Source organism: Leptosomus discolor, chromosome 2 (genome assembly GCF_034619465.1).
Source record: "Leptosomus discolor isolate bLepDis1 chromosome 2, bLepDis1.hap2, whole genome shotgun sequence".
Lineage (NCBI taxonomy): Eukaryota > Metazoa > Chordata > Aves > Leptosomiformes > Leptosomidae > Leptosomus > Leptosomus discolor.
In genome coordinates, this window is record NC_141392.1 from 66545332 (window position 1) to 66565968 (window position 20637).

Below are 20637 nucleotides of genomic sequence, written 5' to 3' on the forward strand. Positions count from 1 at the left end.
AGAAATATATTTAACACACTATTAATGGTGCAAAATGAACACAACAAATTGGAACATGCAGCCTTTGTAGTACGGCAGGACACAAACGAGTATGACAAGCAATGCCAGTGGAACGCATACAGCAGGCATGCCTTCTTGTGCCACAAAGGACTTCTCCACAATATCTTCCTCTGACATATCACCTGCATTTATTTTCCTAAAAATTACTTTCCTAACCTGCAAAAAGACAGAAAACTTCTAAAGTAAGATGCTATAAAGTAGTGTAATTAATTCCAAAGCCAAAGTAAAGGATCATTGTAATTCACCATAAGGAAGAGAGATCACCAAAACCTGTGAGGAAACATGTATCTTCCTGTCTTCTTGAGGACAATTTTCACAGCAACATCCATCTAGAAATTTTATCTCTCTAGTTAAATAAAAGATAGTATAATGAATTGAAGGTTTTGGGGAAGGGGGGCTGGAAGATAAAACTGAATTTTCTTTTAAGAGGTAGTACCATTTGATTTCCAAGCCTAAGTATTCATCTTCCTTCGCTGTAAATATTTCCAGAGTGTAATTCCTATTACAGTGAAATTCTGCTACTCTGAAGACAGTATAAAGATAATTTCAAATTAAAACCGAATATGCTATAGGCATTGAATTTTTATCTTGAATTTCAATCTCAGGAACATTCCAGAGGGACAGACTGCAGTTTTTACACACATTTTTGCAACCCAAAATTTTCTAGTATAGCTGTTTGTATGCACAGATACCTCTTACTAATTAAAAAAATAAGAAAGAAAAGGAGTAAGTGGAACTGGAGATTAGCTGAGTACCACTTACATTTAACACAACAAAATAAATCTCATGGTTGGCTTCATATGTGGTTGGTTCCTCAATCAAGGGCTTCTATAAAACAAAAGATTACCTGGAATATGAAGGTATACACAACCATACTGAAGTTACACATAATTAAATCCACACTATGAGCTCAGCAGCTAAGGAACACACAAATATACATATCTATGCCTTCAATTATGCATGTGTACTTTGAATATATATCTAAAAAGATCCACTGGGTACTGCAATAACCAGATGCTCAGTATTTTATAAGTCTAGCAGTTCATATATATCTAATGTAGTGTACACTGTTTTTCATGCCTTTTTCAAAGGAAGTTTACTCAACTAAAAGTCCTCTCTGACTACGTTGGATACATGAAGAAGATAGATGATAAAATGCAGATAGTCATCAGCGTATTCAAACAGTTCAAATACAAACTGCAAAGCCTCTGGGTAGTTGAAAGTTGGCACAAGGCTGATACTCTCTTAATGAAAACGACTCAATACAGTGAACAGAGAGCAGACGTATTTGTTATTTTAGGTCTTCCTAAAGATAACATCCTCTAAAAAAGTGAAAGACAAAAAAGAAATTGTTCTTCAATTTATTTTAAGAGGTAGTCTGTAAAGTCAAAGTTTATTTCTAAAAAAAGATGGATTTACTACAACTATGGTAAAAGTGATGAATGACAACTATTATTTAACACAGATTATTTCAAAACTACACATGAAACTATCTTCTGTCTTTTTTTGCTGTTTAAATTCTCTTGAGTATTTTTGCTGTTTATTTGTGGTATGGAAATTATATCAGCACTGCTTGATGCTCCTATTCGATCGTTTTCAATATAAACAGTATCACCTCAATATGTTCAATATGAACAACATCACCTGATTGAAATAATGTGAAAGAATGCTCTAAAGAAAAGCTGACCAATTTTAAGAGATGCAAAAAGCTGCATGGTTAAATTTTATTTTCTTTTTTATTTAGCATAGGTTTTTGGAATAAAGAAAACAAATAGTAATAGTTCAGAAAAGAAAAAAAAAAAAAATCTAGTGGAAAAAGGAAGGCAAATCATAAAACACTGCCAGATCTGGTTTCAACCCAATTTGAAAAAAAAGTTTAAAAAAAAATCTTGCAGAGGAGTTTCAGAAGATTTAATTTGTTCTTAATAAAACAGTTAAGTTTCCATCATCAGCTGGGAGGTACTTACCAAATAATACTAACTCTCCAAAGTCTCTAAAGATGCTATTATTGCTAATAGTTCATATATTATGAACACATGATAACATAGCTGAGATAAATATATAACACATGACACTTCTTGTTCCAGGGTGCCTTCTATTTCTGTATGAAAACAGCCAATAAAACAATGCACTGATACTGTAACTAATTAAATATGTACGGAACCCTATTCCCTCACATATCCCCATGAAAACACTGAATTCTATCTCTTTAGTTTCAAAGGTAGCCTTTTTATACTATAAATATTATTTTCCAGTGCAAGCTTGGAAACTATCTCATGTCATTTTTTGTCAAAAAGATACTCCAAAGCCTAAGAGTTAAGGAATTACTTTTCATTTTTAAATGTGTACCTATTTGCACATATACAATAACATATTTGTACACGGAGGCATGAAAGAAGGGTCTCAACTTCCAGCAATTTCTGTGTCTTGTAGTACGCATTTCTTATTTCTTAAAGATATTGTGACTTTCCTTTCCGCCCTATTTCCAATATACAGACAGCTGAAGAACTTATATCTCCTTTCCCACTGCTTCCAAGAGTTCCACAGACAAACCACTGTACTGCATTGCCTGGCAAGGTGCATTTTAAACTGACTGACTCCGAACAACCCATACTTGGAAAGGAACTGATAGTTACCTAGGTGCCTTCTTTTCTTTCACATCACATAACAGGGGCTTCTTGCAAGGAGATTTACTTTCTGCATCTTCCGGCTTAGTTGTTTCTGGTATACATTTCCCAGATGATCGATTGTGAGCTGAAGATTTCATACCTACATGACCAGGGCTGGGGCATTTTCTGTCACTGTTTAAAACAAATTAACAAAACGTTTAAAACTGAAAGCAGCTGAGTTGTTCAACTTATTTTTTCTACCGATAAAGTCATCAGTGTAACTGAAGATACACAAGGATTTTGTTTGTTTGTTTTCAGAAACACACAGAACTTTTCTTCTGCCATCAACAACGTTGTATACCTGAGATTTTCAGAAATCACAATACAGAATTCTCTTCCCCGTGAAATCAAAGGTAAAATGTTTGGGCAATTCAACAGGAACAGAATTTGCCTAACGTTTTTGATAATAAGCTATCCACTTCAAATATTTGTAACACAAGAAAACTTTCAAGTACCATTTTCCTCCTATCCCTTCCATGATATACCGCTGTGCAGCCAGGACCCTTTAAAAACGTTATGCAGTCTCTTAATTGCGACAGTGAAAAAGGCAGCACTTGACACCGTCCCTGCCACAGAGAACACTGCTGAAATTGTTACTGGCTTCACTGGGATGGTACCCAGGCTACCTGTTAGAGGGTAATTAAGTCACTTCAGATTTCTACAACCTACATTTATAAGAACAATTGAAGCAGAGAGTGCTCTTTGACAGCTGAATATTTTGGTTTTTAAAGTGTGAAGCTGAAACTGTCTCCGAGAACGTAATTTAAAATACCATCTATTGAAAATACATTGTCATTACAGTGGGAACTGGAAATCTTCCCTACAAACATTCACATTTGCATTAACGTAGCCCTTGAAAAGAATGGAAAGCCTCTCTTCTTTTCCTTTCCTTCTTAAATTCTCTATGTATCCCCACAGCCCAAAATACGCACAGGAGTCCATGTCCACCATTTCTGATAAAAAATCATCATCTGAAAATCATCACCATCTTGGTATCACATCCCTTTGGTTTTTCCCAGTGCTCCTGCTAGAGGCTTCAGCTACAGACTTTAGCATTGTTCTTGCAAACTCCCAGTGATTTGATTCCCCACTCCCACAATAACAGCAGAATTTATAGCGGCTGTTCTTCAAAGAGCAATATTAATTTACAGTCACGTTGATAAGGCCACCCCAGCAAACAAAAGAAACACAAATAACTCATTTTCTTAAGTGAAACCAACTGGCAAACAAGCCATTTTAAATTCCAATTAACCACTTAGCAGTGTCGATAGTTACACGGAAGATGAAACTGAACTCTTATTAAATCACACATAGTAAAATCACCATCAGTCTTTGACAACTCAGTGACCTTTTCGATAAGCACTGATGAAACCGTTTCTTCCCTGTAAATGAAAACGCAGATAAATAGGCAGGCCTTTCTGAAACCATTCAGTCATTACACAACTACAAATTACATTGCAGAACAGTGAAATAAAGTACTGCTGCTAGTCACGGACATCGCTTCAATGGTAATTACTTGATTACAGGAGAGGTGGATCTTTCGCTTGCTTCCACTTTTCTGCTTCTGGGGACAGGACTGGCTGCAGGCATCTCCCCACTCAACCGGTCAGGTAAGAGGCTTTCTTTGTGCAGGTTCATCTCTGAATACGGGCAGCTGACTGCACTAGAATTTGAAGAAGAGAAATGCCTCTTTATTCTCAGACACTTACTGACTTCACTCAGTTCAAGTGAAATGACACCAGAGACCACTTCTCTAGAAGCAGATTCAATCCATTAATATAGAGAAGATTAGAAAAAAAATGCAGTAAGTAGCCACACTTTAAAATGTTAATAAATCCACTGATTAAAAACCCCAACCTGAATGTTTTCCACATTTTCTTTTGACAGCAACCTATGTAACACAAACTGTATTAATTTATATTACAGCAGACATTCCGGAAAATTGCTTGATGAATGTTTAGGCTGCTCTCTCATACCTTTAATGGTATTTTATACATAATATACAGGGTGCCTTTGACTATACCCACCCCTCTCCAAACAAAACCACATTCCCATGGTTATTTTTCCTGCAAAGCAGAGTATTTCTATTACATAATGTCCGCATAGAAGCTGCATTGCAAGGGCATAGTATGAGGAATGGTGCACATCCTCTTACTGCAGCAAACGCCCCATCTTTGCAAATATCGTTTTGTGATATTCCATTAAAAGACCACAATATTTCCACAGTCTCTCCTATCATTCAACACTCCCTATTTCACTACACTCCAACTAGAGAAAGAGCTAATTTGACAGTGTGCTTTGCTAATGACTTGTAAATATTACTCTATCAAAGTCGTACCTCCTGCAAGGGGTAGGAAAGGGAAGAACAGCAACACAATCACCCTGGGCTGAACTAGGATTTTGTGTTTTCAAGAACGCAATGCACTGTTCAACCGATTAGTCAGGCTACATACTCACCCTTCAAATATAGTATCACAAATTCTGAAAAGTGTATATATATGCCACCACAGTGATTAACAGCATGCTCAGTTTTCAAATCTCCATTTAAAATATAGGAGAGGCTGTGCTAAACATAATGCTCTATTTGTGGTTTATGAGCCATGACACTAACTAAAACCTAAAACTATGCTTTCCTACTCACCTGTATTATTATGAGGACATCTACAAAGGTAAAAATGTAAAAAACCTCATGTCCTAGAATTTTGTTTAAAGAAGTTTACATGGCAGAGTAAGATATAGCCAACTGGATGGCTGGACTCTAAAGCACTACACTTGAAATAGGGTATTTTTTTTGTTAATGAAAATGTTTTAAAGACATGGAATACAATATACAAAGAAAAATTTAACTTGGAGTATTTAAGTTTTATTTCTAATTTCTCCTCAGCAGAATTTGGCATTTTAATTTAGGTTTAGTTATATACCTCTACTTACATTTATTTCTCAATCTACTGGTTTTGTCTGTCTTAGGACTATCCTCTGCCAGACATCTTAAAAGAACAAAAAAACACGAACTGAAAGATGAGGAAGAAAAAAAGGACACTAGGAAAGAGGGGAAGTTGTTTTATATTCTCAGTTCTTTGCATTGCTGCATCTACCACAATGATGTCTTTTTTTTTCCCTTTCAAATGAACTACAAGATGAAAGGCACAGGCTTCTATTCAGAAAAAAGGTTTTAAGGAGCAAATGCTAGTGGAATATAAGTTCTTGCTGTGACAAACTAATACCACAGCGATGAAATACAGTTATCAGAACCTCAGAAATACATTTGTTAATCTCAGTTCTGTCATTACTATAAGGCAAAGCATGTAATCTTCTTTTGGCTTCCTATGCTCACAGGGGTGTTTTGAGGCTTCGTATTTTTAAGCAGTTAGAGGGTTGTCTCAAGGAAATACTAAACACTACCAATGTGGTATTTAACTTCAGTTGTATATTATTAAACAAGCCTTACACCACAATGAAATCTGACAATACAACTTCATCTCTGTTCACATCTTCTGTTTACAAACACCATTAAGATGTTTTAAATTAAAAAACAAGAAAAAGCCTCAACATGTAGTCCTTCATTAGAATTTGCCTGTTTATATACTGCCTTTCCCTTTAGTATTTTCTGGAAAAACAGAAGTTGAATGACATCTTCAGTCAACAATATTTATAATATTAACAATGCTTTAGAACATTAGATTCAGAGCAGTTTTTATTTGTAATTAATCATTTGAGTTGCTGTATCACTTTTTAAAAACTCCTTGACAGTCCTTTGATGTTACTATTACTTGGGGCAACAAAAAGAACCATCAAAGTTTCCACTGGTAGCTTTGTTTTAACAAAACAAGGCAGGAATGAACCTGTCTATGAGTTACATGGCTTTGGATCAATCAGCAAACCCCCCTGAATCAAAATGCCTCCAGCCTTCAGACAAGTTCAATTTAACTTGTCTAATCAGAGAATAAAGAATTAATCTTGTTATTTCTACATAATAGAAGTAATTGATTTATACAGGACTGTAAGTTTTAAGAGACAACTCATCTCAAGGGTTCAGAAGTCTTGATGTTTAGGGTATTTAATATTAAATTAGGATTTTTAACTCTTCTGTCAGCTTAAACCTGGATTTCTGCTCCAGCTTGCAGTTTGCCATAGCACACCATTTTTAAAGCAGCAGAAGTTCAGAAGCCAGTTCTCAAAATGATCCGACATCCTTGACTTGGGTGTACCAAGGTCTGCCAGAGGCACAGGCAGCACGGCAAGAAGCAGAAGCAGTAGCAGGTACCCAATTTGAAACCTCTACTATACATCTGAAAGGCCTGTACACCCTCCAGCACTGCTGCACAGCTTTGAAACCAGTCCAACACAAAGACACTCAATTATCACTGGAGCTACTTCAGTAGGCTCAACCCATGTTTTAGCAAACAGATATTCACGCTAACACCACCTCATATTCACGCCCCCTCCCCGCACAGGAGAGCAATCAGCCATCTCTAAATGTTGAAGGATCAACACAGCGCAGCCATTAGCTATCTGCTGTACACTGCATCCTACTGAAACGGCAGCAGAGTGGCTGGCAATACACGTGCCCGTAACGCAGTCTTCTGAGGAAAGGGAGACACCGTTTCCAGAGTCCTTTATAGGCTGAGTAGAAATTGAGCATTAAAATAAGCTTCTGTTTTTATGGGATCAGGAAAGATCAGTAAGGAAAAACTCAATGCACCAATTAAGACCTCTGAAGAGTTCCTGGGATCACAGGCCTGGGATTTTCAAGTCAGCAGAGGTTTTACATAACCAGCCCTTTCCAGAACTGTCCAATGGAACAAAAACATCACAGTAGCATATCCCATTTGTGGTTATTTTGCAACTGCTCTTATATCACTCTCATGATCTATCTCTAGGTAGATATATCTTTTTTTTCTCTAAAGTTCAAGGGTAGTAGGATAAACTGCGCTACTCATGGCTGGGCACAGACCTTAGTCTTCACCAGACACGTGTCTTCTAGTAGCATACAAAGTTTCTGAAGCACAGAGTCCAACTGGATTACTCCAGTATGTCAGCTATACCTAACATCAGAAGTGAACATAAGGCAGTATTCTCTCTTAACCTGAAGAAGAGTAAGGTGGTACTCTGTTTGGCAAAAGAAAGTTAATACAAAGTATTTTTTAATACAGATTATTAGTCTTTATGACTACTTGGAATACTTTACAAACCTCTGCGAAGCCACAGATAGGTCTTCTAGTTTAGCTGTACTGGTTGGAAATGTTACCAGTCCCAGCTCCTCATTGTCTTTCAAGTGCAGGTTATTGCCAAGCACTGCCAGGGAATGAGGTTGTACGGCAGCTCCAGGAAAATTCACCCAGATTTGCTCAAACTATCTTCCTTGATGGGTTGAACAAACAGATAGAACTAACTGATGGATTAGACTTTATCTAGAGCAGCCTATGTCCAGATGACCACATCTGCTGGTACTGACATGTGATTAGCAAGAAACCTCCAGTAAAAAGGTCCTGACAACATCTGGGGGGTGTATTCTTTTTTTCTGCTGGATTATTGTTAAGTGATGTCTTTACTTCAGTTGACTTTACGGAAACACTTTTGACTAGTCTGGAAACAAGTGACACAAATGCCCCCTTTCACAATTTGCAACACATGTTTATCATCAAAACATTCTGTTTTAGGAGAAAGCTGCTTCAACAGTCTAAACCTGGCTCAAGATTTGGCTGGGGCTAACGACCTTACGTAAAAGCTAAGATGAAACTTGAGACTGGCATCAAAATCAGATGAGAACTACTTCAGCAGACACTGAATGAACAGATGCGACATCCTGCTGAGCTGAGGTTTGCCCTGTCTCTGCGCTGTGGTTCTCTTACGATACGGCCTCCACCACGGCGCATTCAGTTTCATTTCAACTTACACATAACACATGTAAAGTTTCTGTTAAAAATACTTATTCACGGAGAGTTGACCCAAAACACTAATGACCTGTTTACAACTGACCGCTTTGCATTACTGCTTGAACTTGAAAATTACTGCATGCATTAAACAGAGAGCATACAATTCACAATAATAAATGTGCAGGTGATTTGCATAATGCTACCAACCTGTGCACCAGTCTCAGCTTCAACTGTGCTGCAGAAAACCCCTAGATCAACTGGTGATAGACAGCAAGTCCTTATTAACATCAGCTTTTCAAAAAAGGAAATGCTTTAAACCCACTACATAATTAATCACTGAGGCTTTCATCTAACTCCTAAGGAACAAGCTCTCAAAATTATTTCAGAACTACTTAGCATTTTAAATTATCGTCTTTTCTTCACACAGGCATTTATGCTGTAGATAGCTGTTGTACCTCATCATGAAAAAAAAGATAAGCATGGTTAAATACATTTCAAGGTTGCCAAGACAGAAGAGCTAAGGGACTTCTACCTGATGTGGATAATTATACCAATTTCAAAATGTCTTTGTTAATTCAGGAAAAAAGTGATGGCATGAATTTTTGGTGTGACCTGGACCTTCAAGTCTGTAGACTCCAGGTAAATAACAAATCTCTTCATTTTCCTCAGAAATGTTCAAGAAAAAAACCAACAATATCAGCACAGAGGGCAAACCAATATAGTTAGTGAATAAGGTACTTAACAGTGTTTATTTGCTATGAAACAGCACATACCTGTCTTATCATCAACAAAATCTCTTTTGTTATATTTTTTTATCCCCTCGAACTATCAGTTAATGTGAAAATAATAGGATTGCTAAGGCCGCAGTAAAAATAAAACAGAATAAATTACCATCAGTTTATTTCTTTTCTTAATATTCAGAATGAGTAGGTATAACAACTTGAAACACCACGGAAAATATAGTTATAAAAGCAAAGGCTACATGAACTAACTAGACATACAGCTCTTACTCATCCCTTCCCTGTGAAACATTAGAAGTTTTAGTGCCAAAGTTTATTTAGAGAAGATCATAAATTAAAACCTTTTTTCTGACACATTCACTTACAGTTCTTTTTTTGGGGGGTTTCTTTTTTGTTCCAGACTTGGGCTAAGAATGGGTATAGTGACCTGAGTCTAAGTAATTGGGATAACACATGGTAAGGAAGATAATACCCTGAGTTGGAAGTTACTGCCCTACAGATCAGGTGCAGTCTAGTTTACTTCACATTTGCAGTGGACTAAGAACATGAATGCAGTAGGTTACCATATATGCTGACTGAAGGACGGTAACCTCTTTAAGTACTAACTTGACTGTTTAAGGAATTATCCTGCTGATTGAGTGCAACAAAGCTTCTCAAAAGTGAAGGCAGAAAAACTGAAGAAAAGCCAAAACCAAGAACACAGGCAGAAAAAGACAAAAGGAAACGGGTGAGACTAATCTGATAGACAGCAGTGCAGCACACTGTGTCATGACAACACCACCATAGTTCATATTGCAACAGGTTTCGTCACTGGAGCTAACCCAGCCACATCCCTTCCTGGAGATAAGAGCTTGTACTAGCATCAGGAGTTCTGCCTCCTAACAACACAAACACAATGCCTCTGCTGTAGATAGGAAAGAACTTCTTGTAGCAAAAGATGCCTTTTGCACACTAAACATGTAACGGCACAGTGAGTTTTGCTGGCAGGTATCTTTGCTAGGGATGAGTCAGGACTTCAGCCAGTGCTGATACGCCATCAAAACCTTGTCACATCATTCTAGCCAATGGGACATAATTCTCCCACCGAAAGCATGAAGGGATTGCAGAGCTAACTCTTGGATCATAGTAGTTTAATAATACACTTTAAAAACATGAATAGACAAATAACCAAAGATCAATCCTCTAACCATATGAGAGTAGAAAGCACAAAGAGATAGCACATTTGAGGATTGTATAACTGTGCAATGGAAAAATTCCAAGAAAACTTCTGGAAGTTCTAACTTGCAAAAAATTTATGACACTTAATTCTCAATTTAACATGTTACATTAACGGTATATCCCTTACTGAAATATTCAAGATTCACCTCATACTGTAAGTATTTTTAAAATAGTAATATTTTGACTTTGTAAATGTTTCCCATTTACTGTCACTGTGTCTCCACCCCCATTCCATTCTCCCACACTCTCCCTTGTCAACTCTGCTCTAGGACAGCTTGGGATGTCCACATTTCTGTATTTCAGCAGGTGTTCAACAAAAGCATCTTGAGAAACACTAGGTACAAACAGGAAGTTGTTCAGGCTGTCATTTGGGAATACATCAATTTGAATTTCCTTTTTAGCATTTTTCCAAGCTAACAAGCAAATCCTCACCCCTACCAACCAAGCAGAACAAAAACATCCAAGCCATAATAAAATTAGTGGCCTCATATTTCAAAAGGTTCAAAAGTTATTGCTTTATACATATCTGTCTATAACATTTTGCAATCCAACCAGCAAGCCAGGGAATCCTCATAGAACAAAATACAGAGTAGTTGAATCTATCAATTGTGACAAAAAATGATGTTTGACAAACCTTATCTCAGAACACCCTGGTGAAACGAAGTTACAGATTGCTAATGTTTATTTCAGCATGCTCACCATGGCAACCGAAATCATTGCATATTTAGGTTTACGAGATTTCATGTTTTTTTCCAGCTTGGATGTTTTCTTGTGAACAATTAAAAAAACCATGAATTGAAAGAATAAAATTACAGTTTCATGGCACATACCTATGATGGCCAATATGTCTTGCTCTTTTAATGTGCCCAACTCCTTTACATCCTGCTGTGGGACACCCTCCATGTTCTAAAGCTTCCACCAATTCCAAGGGACCTGCATGTCAGGGGAAATTACATATGAGATTTTTAAAAAGTATTTAATCTTTAAAAGTTATACCAATATGCAGGAATACTAGAGTATCATAGTAAACATGAAGAAGAAATAAGTAAACAAAACCTAATTCTGAAGTACTTTAAAAATGCATTCTGCAAATGCATGATGGAGATCCAAACAACCTAATCCACTGGAGAAATCATTTTATTCTATGTGAGTAAATCTCTACAGGAGAGCTACATCTATATAAAGAACATAAATCTTGGAGGAACTGTAGGATTTCGAATTTTTCTCCTGTTAACTACCTCTAGTTGGATCCTGGTTGTTTTGTAAGAGCATAGATAAAGTAAGTTACCCTGCTGTTCCTGAAGACAGGGATCTGTTCTTAATGGGTACTGACCTCCATTTTTAGCTCAAGTTTTCCAGTGAACAAGATGTGAAAACAAAAGCTGAAAATACTACTAAAAAAAACAAGCCATTGGGGGATTTCTGACATTTTTACTTATCTGAACTTACGTGTCTAGCTGATTCTCATCAACCTGTAACAATGTCGCCTGCAGAGTCATTAAAGTACATAGCTGTCAAAACCAGCTTTGACAGTCAACAAACATAGTAAATAACCCATAGTTTCACAGCAAGTGAGAGACAGACCTACTGCAGTATATGAAACTGAGAACACCTCCTGCACATCTGCAAACATGCACTGTCCCTCTAGTACTGGTTTTACAAGTTCACGTACATTTCAAGTATCTCCTCCTGCAGATAACAATACTGACATTAAAAGGTCTATTTAAATACATTTTCCTAGATGAAAGATAGATCCTTTCTCACAGATGGTTAATGAAAGATGAATTATTATGCATAATTAGGACAGTCCAAAAGCATTTTTTAACAAATATCGCAACTATGCTAATGTTACAACACAATGACTACACTGAAGTCCAAAGACTTCTACAGGCTTTAAAATGGTGCAATGGATGAGAGAACAAAGAATTTTATCTTTTCTACCTTTATGCAAAATTGATGCTTATAATATAACAAGTTAGTGGACTCGGAGGAAGAGTTGATTTAATATGGATGCTTTTGTAAAGGGAGGACCTGCCCCACTGATGGTCTGGTTTTGTAAAAACTAGCTCCCTACAAATGTTCTCCCTTCACTTCAAAAATTCAAACCCTCTCAAAATGTAATTTAAAAGAGCTGCAACTGGCTGTCCATATTTATGCATGAAGCTGCTGCTTGTGTCACTGTGAAACAATATTAAAATCAATACCAATACATGGCTCAATTCCCTAACTGCTATCAAAAAGGTGATAATCCATCATGACTACTTCATTACCTCTGAAGACAAAACACTATGAATACATAAATTCTGTGAACATAAGACTGTCACGATGACTGCTCTAGACTAATATTGCTAATAATGTGCAGCATTCACACAAAGCTTCTAGTATCAAAAGACAGGGATCTGGACCACGTCATTAACAGGACTACCTTACTGACTGAGGAAAAAACACTGTCTTGCAAAATATTTTCTTCCCTCCTTCTGAAACCCTTTCACAAAACCTGAAATGCACTTTAATTCACTTGGAAACAATATTAATATTTTTGTAATAGTCTAAATTCTATACCATATTCTACAATAATAATAGGAAGTCGCATTGTTGGAAGAACATATTATTCAGTAATCATCCTATTTTAATAGTATTTGTGCAATGCATTATTCTTTTCCTATTTAACAGACAGTCACGCGCCCTCCTGTCACATTGTCCATCTTCGTTTTCATAGCTTAACTAGTATCAAAAAGTTACTTCCACCAGTCGCATGCTAAGAAATGAACAGTGCCTCCTACGCCACTACCTAGAGGAGATGACACGTTTTATGTGATGGGCATCTGTATTTTGTTTCTTTTAATGTCTCAAACAAAATTAACTTAAGTCTTTTATACTCCCACTTAGGCTAAGGTTTTGGGGTTTTTTTGGTTTTTTTTTCAATCTCAGGTGATAGAAATGTTGCAAACTTATTCCGCTCTTTTGCCATAGGACACAATTTTTATTTATGTGGCCACAGACCACTTTTTCCCACTGGAGTGCTCCTTCATTCAGTACACAGGATGCACATCTCAGATTAAGAAGTCGATATGCAGCTTCCTATCTTCTCCTCATTATTCACTTTGTGCTTTGGCACTTAGGGCACTCTATTCTGACTCTGCTTTCAAGGCAGAATGATTAACTTCCTATCAGGCAGTCATCGCTATATCACCAGGTCAGAAAACTAATGAATGTACTCTGATCACGCTCTTGATAGGAAACATGTCTTCTTGACATTTTAGAGACACTGAATTGAGGTACTAAGATTTTCAGGTAACACGTTTACACAGTCTGTGTGTGCCTTATCCCAGTTATTTTACACTTACTTTTTTTTCAGAGTACTTGGCATTGCTCAGCATTTCTTATTTTCCAAGCACAGCTCTTTCTGATCTCAGTTACAGCTGTGAACAGCGAGCACTTGTGCAAGCCATACCTCAGAGTCACAGTGTAAAACAATCCCAGAGAAGAGCACTCAGTTAAAAATCACCTGTTCAAAGTTTGGCTAAAGTGATTTCGCTACCATTATCCACACAATGGCATAGGCAGGGGTACCTTTACCACAAAAGTCTCTTCTCCCTGCAACTTTCAGTCTCATTTATGACAGACCTCCCACTTCAACAAGCAAAACAAATGCCCAGAGAAGGCAAGCCAGTAAACACAGTATTATTATTGGTACCATGCTTCTGTTAGATTTATCTTCAACGTGGGCACCGTTAACCCGTCTTTGCTCAGCTGAACAAGAAAAGGAAGTCAGCTGGTTTTGAGGATTTGCCAAGGCATTTGAAAGGAGTGCCTTCTGAGTGCAGTCTGCACTCCTTCGAGCTGAAAAGCACACTAACCTTCAAGAGGACATGGAGAGAAGATTTTAAGTGACACCCTACCCCTACTGAGTGCCACAGCAGTTTCATCAACAGCTTCGAGAGGGCCAGGATTTTATCCAACAGATCTTTACCATTACTTCAGGTTCTGACTGTGGTTCTTATGCATACAGAGAAACATTGTATTGCCTTTACAGTTAGGGTCAATAAAGCTAGCCACTAAAAACTGACTAATTACTGACGGTTAATTTTGCGCTGTCACATTTACATTATTTTGCATATCCTAGTTGCTACTCTTCCTTGGACAGCACTGGCAAGGAAGAATGTAACATGGTACATGTGCCTTTTAACATCATTACTTTATAATGATGATTTCCCTTACTAAGTGGGGGCTGAAGAGGATGTCCGGTTTTTGTACACCAGCCTGCAGGATGGATATCAGGGCTATCTACATCAGTCCAATAATCGTAAATACTATCCCAGCCATCAAAATGGACCTAAAATAAAAAAGGAGAACATTTTAGATCAGAAAAATTGTCTACAAAATCAGTTTCCATAAGTGATCTCCAAAAATGACATATCCATTAGATAAGACACTTTAACAGAACTATCAATGTTACACAGAGAATACATGTACATTAGATTTTGGACCCAGACATACTCTCACTGAAGTAAAGAGAGAGGTGTCATTTGGTTGTTTACTGTATGTTGCATCATCAGGTTCAAATCCTAGGAATAAAGCAGGCAAGTTTAGTTCTTACATTACTACTTACATTAAGCATGAATTTCTGCCTTTTTTCTCTCTCAAAAAAACCCAAAAATCTAAACATTTTTTAATCTCCTGTTTGAGCAGGATTTAATAATAGCAGAACAGTAAGTAAAGGCCTTAAAAATGGCATTTATCTATAACAAATAACAAACAAAAAGCCCTAACATACATGTAGCAACTTTACTAAGATCAGACTTTACAGGATAAGGAGCTGAAACTGAAGAGAAAATGAAGTACGTGACTTCCCAGAAAACTACCAGTATGGGCTGTACGTGGATTTTTTTCAGGTGAAAGCTAAATATCTTCAAATCTTACTTGACCTTTGTACTAGTAAATAGCTCAGATCTCTCATGAGCACCTGCAGATGCATGTACACACAGATATATACAGAGACAAATCACCACCCTGGAAGCTACAAATCCTGTCATTTTAATAAATGAGACTGGAGATGGGGTTTTTTTGTTTGTTTTGGTTTTGGTTTTTGCGTGCCAAACTTAAGGTTTAGATAGAAAATGTGTAGGTGTGAAGATACTAGGTCTGATGACTCTCTACCACCAGTTAATTCAGATTCAAAATGAAATGTCAGCTGCATTTCTGCTTGAAATACCATGTGTGCCTAATAAATCTGTACAATATGCAAACACAATATGCAAACAATAGTGTTCATATCCATCTAACTGGATATCTGGAATATGCTAGTCCTTCTAACAGTTAAGGACTTCAGAGAATAAACTGGTTTTGTGCAATAAAAGAAAAATAATATATTTAAAATATATTTAAATTTATAATTAAATATAAAATATTATACATATAAATAATATAAAATTAATTTTTTAATTTAAATTTAACTATATTTAAAAATACATAGGTATACAATTTCTGGAAAACTGCAATTTCTTAAAAATACATTATCTGAGACTAATCCAATCCAAAGTCCCTAATTACTCTAAACTTCAGAATTGCAAAAGTCACTGACAAGGCACAAGAGATCACGGTTCTTTGTTTTATACCTCCCTTATATCTCTCTCCTCTCCCTGGAAGTTTATAGAGACAGATTCAATTAACCTAGGCCAAATATTTTATGGGCCCTAATACAAATATCACAGCAGCCCTTCAACACTTGATATTAAATCATCACATTTCTTGATAGAATAGACTACTGGTTTATATCAACTATTCCCAAAGCAATTTTTGAACATATTCAACTCTGCTCTCTAATTACCTACGTCAGCAAATGTAACTAAGAGGATAATAGAACTACCCCTTCCAAAGGAATTATACACACATTAATCAGTGAAAAGCTTAGCAGGACACAGCAATGTGACTCATTTCTTCCTGTGTTTAATTTTACAACTACAGGATTTTGGTTTTACAAAGCACTCATGAGGCATTCAAGCAGGACAGTAAAGTAAGACAGAGAAACTTACTTTTATTCTATAGTCATCAGTATCTACAATAGTTGCTACTCTGATAAATACTGGATTTCTCTTATCAACCACTTCAAGTTTCATGTTTTTCTGAAAGCCATGAGAAGGTTTCTAGAAAAGAAGAACAATATTACATGAAACAAGAAAATCTCAAAAATCTCACACAATTGTAAAGTATATAAAAAACATAGCAAACTTTCTGCCTTCATTTTCTCAAATCTGCCCTCTCTCTCCAAGAAATACAAGCAAAGAAAGATCATTCAAACCTGTGCTACTGAAGTAGAGAAATAAAGGAACTACTCTGGGATTTCAGGTTCTCCATTCAAGCCTGCCGAGCAAGTAGGGATCTTTATTTTACATCAGTTGGGTTTTTTCCTAAATTGTCTAGAAAAGTTTTCCCAGAGATTCTGGCCAACAGTTTCAACGGAGTACTGAACGAAGTATTGCACACCAGTGGCCTGAAATGTCCATGAAATTGTCTCAGGAAACATATTTGTGTTTTTTAGTATGTGTTTTTGCTTTGTGGATGAAACACTTTTTTCAGACGCCTACTTGAAAACATAACTAATCCACAGCGTAAGAGTAAATACTCAGAACAAACAGGACCAAACACTTGTTTTGTAATACTATTTTGGCAAAAAAGGTATCTTTGTTAGGAGTATCAGATTTTATCTTTGCCATCTACAGCTATGAAATTTAAAGCAAAAAATATTTCCATTTTAAAGGAACATATGTACAACACGTTATATTTTTTATTTTAGATTTCTAGGAAAATAACGTATCTGCCCCTTTACGACTTTCCAGAACATCAGTGCTTCTTCCTCAGCTGCAGCTTAAGAACTCTATTTTCTCCCATAATACAAGATAAAATACTGTGACTGTCTCAGGAAGACTTCACACAAACTCCAACACAATCAGCATTTTATTCCCGTTAAATCTGCTTTCTTATTGTTTATTACAGTTAGCATTAATATGGTTAACACTTTATTAGTACAGAAAGCAGGGAGGGGATTTTCTCTGGCTGTGAAACCAAAAGGCAGAGCACAGGTGACTCCCACGCAGTCAAGCTCTCCTTCCCCTCCATCCTCAAAGCCAGATGGCCTTGTCTATGCTACCTTTTGGGACCTACACCATCCCCAGCCACTCTCTGCTAGTATGGTTTCTGGAACAGTGTTGAGCCATGACAGCTAGTGCTCTCCCAGTTTAATGCTGTCAACACCTGCATGCTTGTGGCATGTCCTTTTTCAGTTTTCCAGTGCAAACACAGCCAGCTGGATCCTGTGGGCCACTGCTGGGGCATTCCCACTGCCCAGCCCTGCGGGATGGCTGTTCCCTGACCCCGGGGGCGGGGGGGGGACACACACAGGGCCGGAAATTAAAACATGGGTGCTCTGAGAGAAAAAGAAAACGTTTGCTTTTAGCTTGATGCACTCAAGGTCACAGCCCTCCACTCTTTTGCTAAGGATTGTATCTCTCAGATACAACCAAACAGTTTCTTAATCGTTGCTCCAAGTATTCTTGCTGAGAACGTACGATTGAGACACGTTATTAAGTCAGATGCATTTTGGGGTGACAAACTGCAGGTCAATTCTAGTGATCTCCTGATGCCAGGAACTGCTATAAGCACCACATTTCTGCTTTTGTTAATCCAGCTCTTAGCAAAGTGCTATTCAGAATTAGTGACCCTAATCTGAAAAGCCGAGGCAAACCAGCTTCAGCACACTGTGAGACCAGAGCCTGGGAGCTACCTGCCATCTGATGCTGGCTCCTAACAGCAATCCTTTCTGCACTACTGACCAGTCCACTTTCCTCACTGAAATCCGAAGAGCTCAAGAACAACGGGTGTCACCGAACAAACTAGCAAGTACAATGCTGCAAGAACAGGATGTTGCTCACAAACACCGTAGTTAAGCTGGGGAGCTGCCTCTGGATGCTGTCTGTGTGCCCTAGTCACTAGCTTGCAGAAGAGAAAGTCTACTGAAGGGTATTAAATACAAACTCTCTCTTGGCTACTGCCAGAGACAGCGGACTACATAAGACATCCAGACTGACCTCCTACAATTATTTTTACATTCTCACTTTATTCATTGCATCATTTAAAATGTACGCCTAGAAATACATATGTTCAAAATATGTTATGATGACTCAGTAGCTATCTCATTATTTCTAATAACTAGGCAGTAATTTCCCATAGCAAATTACATTCATTAGTAATATTTTGTAGCATTTAATCCCATTTATAATGATTAAAATAATAAAGTAATAGTTATTTATAATAATAATCATCTGATTTCTAACAGTGAACTGCAAACTTGCATAAAAATAAACCACCTATTATGCAACTAATTAAATGGACACATTTGGAAACATAGGAACACCATGTATGTCTTCTCAAACTAATTAATTATATGCACTTAAAAGCATGAATAAAATATAAGCATTATCTCACCACTTTAAAAGCCCTTGCAGGTGCAGGTAACGAACTAGTTTCTTCCAAATACTTCTCCCAAGAAAAATGCTTAGCGTGTGGATAATCTGGCACAGAAGAAATACGAGCAAAGTTAAACAAAGCAGTGCAAAAAATAAAATTTATGTCTAATTTACAGAATGCCTAACACTTTCATAATACTATTCTGATTTATGCTTCAGATTTATAAAATACTTACAAGAAAGGCTATTCTCCATTGTTTCTGACACATTCGTCATGTACATTAAAAAAACCCAACAACCTTCTCAGACACAATACTGAGTAGCTAGCAGAAAAAGTCACAATCACTTTGGATATGAGAATATAAATCAGGTGGACCAGAAAAATCTGTCCACTTAATTCAAGAAATTAATTCAAGTATTGTAAGCCTAATCCTCTATTTTATAAACAGTAATTCACTGGCCAACACAATCTAATCAGTGATAGCTTTGTACCATAGTAGAGCACACTTGAATAGTTGCTATTCTTTTAGTGACTTTGTTTTAACTAAATTTCTATAAAAATAGCCTGGACATTTACTATGAGAATAATTTACAGACATCATCAAAGAAGATGTTGCCTTTCTCAGAAAGTGTCATGTTTACAACCACTTTATGCAAGAAATACAAAGACAGCTTTGCTCTTAAAGAAAAGGCAGTGCCTGTCCTTCACCTTTACTCTTCATTAGAAGTTTAATTTGAAGTTTAAACATTATGATTCATAATCTAGAACAGAATGAAAGCAATTCTGATTCATTTTTAAAGTGATTTATAAAGGGATTTCGCTGAATAATAGGCTGTAATTAACCTCCTGACAGACAGATTGCTTATGACTTTTCAAGATTGCTGGCTATTACAATTTCTGTCAAAGTTGGTTTTAACCAACTAGAATTTTCCATATTCTCAGACCACAGATGACAGTTTCTGCAACAGGGCATTCAGATCCCAGTTATCCACAACTTCTGAAAAACAGTTTTACACTAGTATTGTACTTTTCATTCTTCTATATCGTCTCTTTCATTGTGTTTTCCTCCCTTCCAAAGAGCCCCTCCAAGTCTGATACCTTGATCATGGTAAGGCAATCCTCTCATCAACTCATTATCTTGCATATTTAGTTGACATGTTTCTGACACAACAATCTCACACAGCTGGAATTTGGTTTTTATCAGCATCTCCACAATACAAGTCTTAGAATAAGTAAATACATTCAGCCAAAAATACAAACTTCTTCAGATTCCAAGGGGTATCTTTTGTGGATAGATGTGTCTCTACTAAAGCAGCATACACATGCATACTTAACACCTAATGTCTATTGTACCTCTACTTTCAATATATTACGTCCTGTGAAAAATTTTAGAACTCCCCAAATACCATTTCTTAATTACACAAAGAAAAATTCAGGAGAGGTAACAATAAGCTTATTGTAAGTTTAATGTTGCTAGCTGACTATAACCTCCTTAAATCTTTGAGATGCGTAATAACATACAAACCTGGTGGGGTGATGAGAGTTCTTTTATGTTCTTTACACCATCCAACAGGATGAATATGTGGGCTAGCTGCCTCACACCTAGAG

General features: G+C 36.9%; 1 protein-coding gene across 2 annotated transcripts in view; it reads right to left on the reverse strand.

Annotated features, from left to right (window-relative positions):
• Positions 1-20637, reverse strand: part of L3MBTL3 (L3MBTL histone methyl-lysine binding protein 3) — a 73300-nt gene that overhangs the window by 10693 nt on the left and 41970 nt on the right. The window contains exons 11-17 of one of the 2 annotated variants that reach the window (XM_086461235.1): positions 20555-20631; positions 19048-19133; positions 16599-16709; positions 14785-14899; positions 11394-11496; positions 4246-4392; positions 2697-2861 (exon numbers count right to left, since the gene is read on the reverse strand). In XM_086461235.1, coding sequence (XP_086317361.1) covers positions 2697-2861; positions 4246-4392; positions 11394-11496; positions 14785-14899; positions 16599-16709; positions 19048-19133; positions 20555-20631 — 804 coding nt within the window. Of the gene's footprint in view, positions 1-1770; positions 1792-2696; positions 2862-4245; positions 4393-11393; positions 11497-14784; positions 14900-16598; positions 16710-19047; positions 19134-20554; positions 20632-20637 lie in introns of both variants that reach the window. The other variant, XM_086461234.1, reaches the window with a different exon arrangement.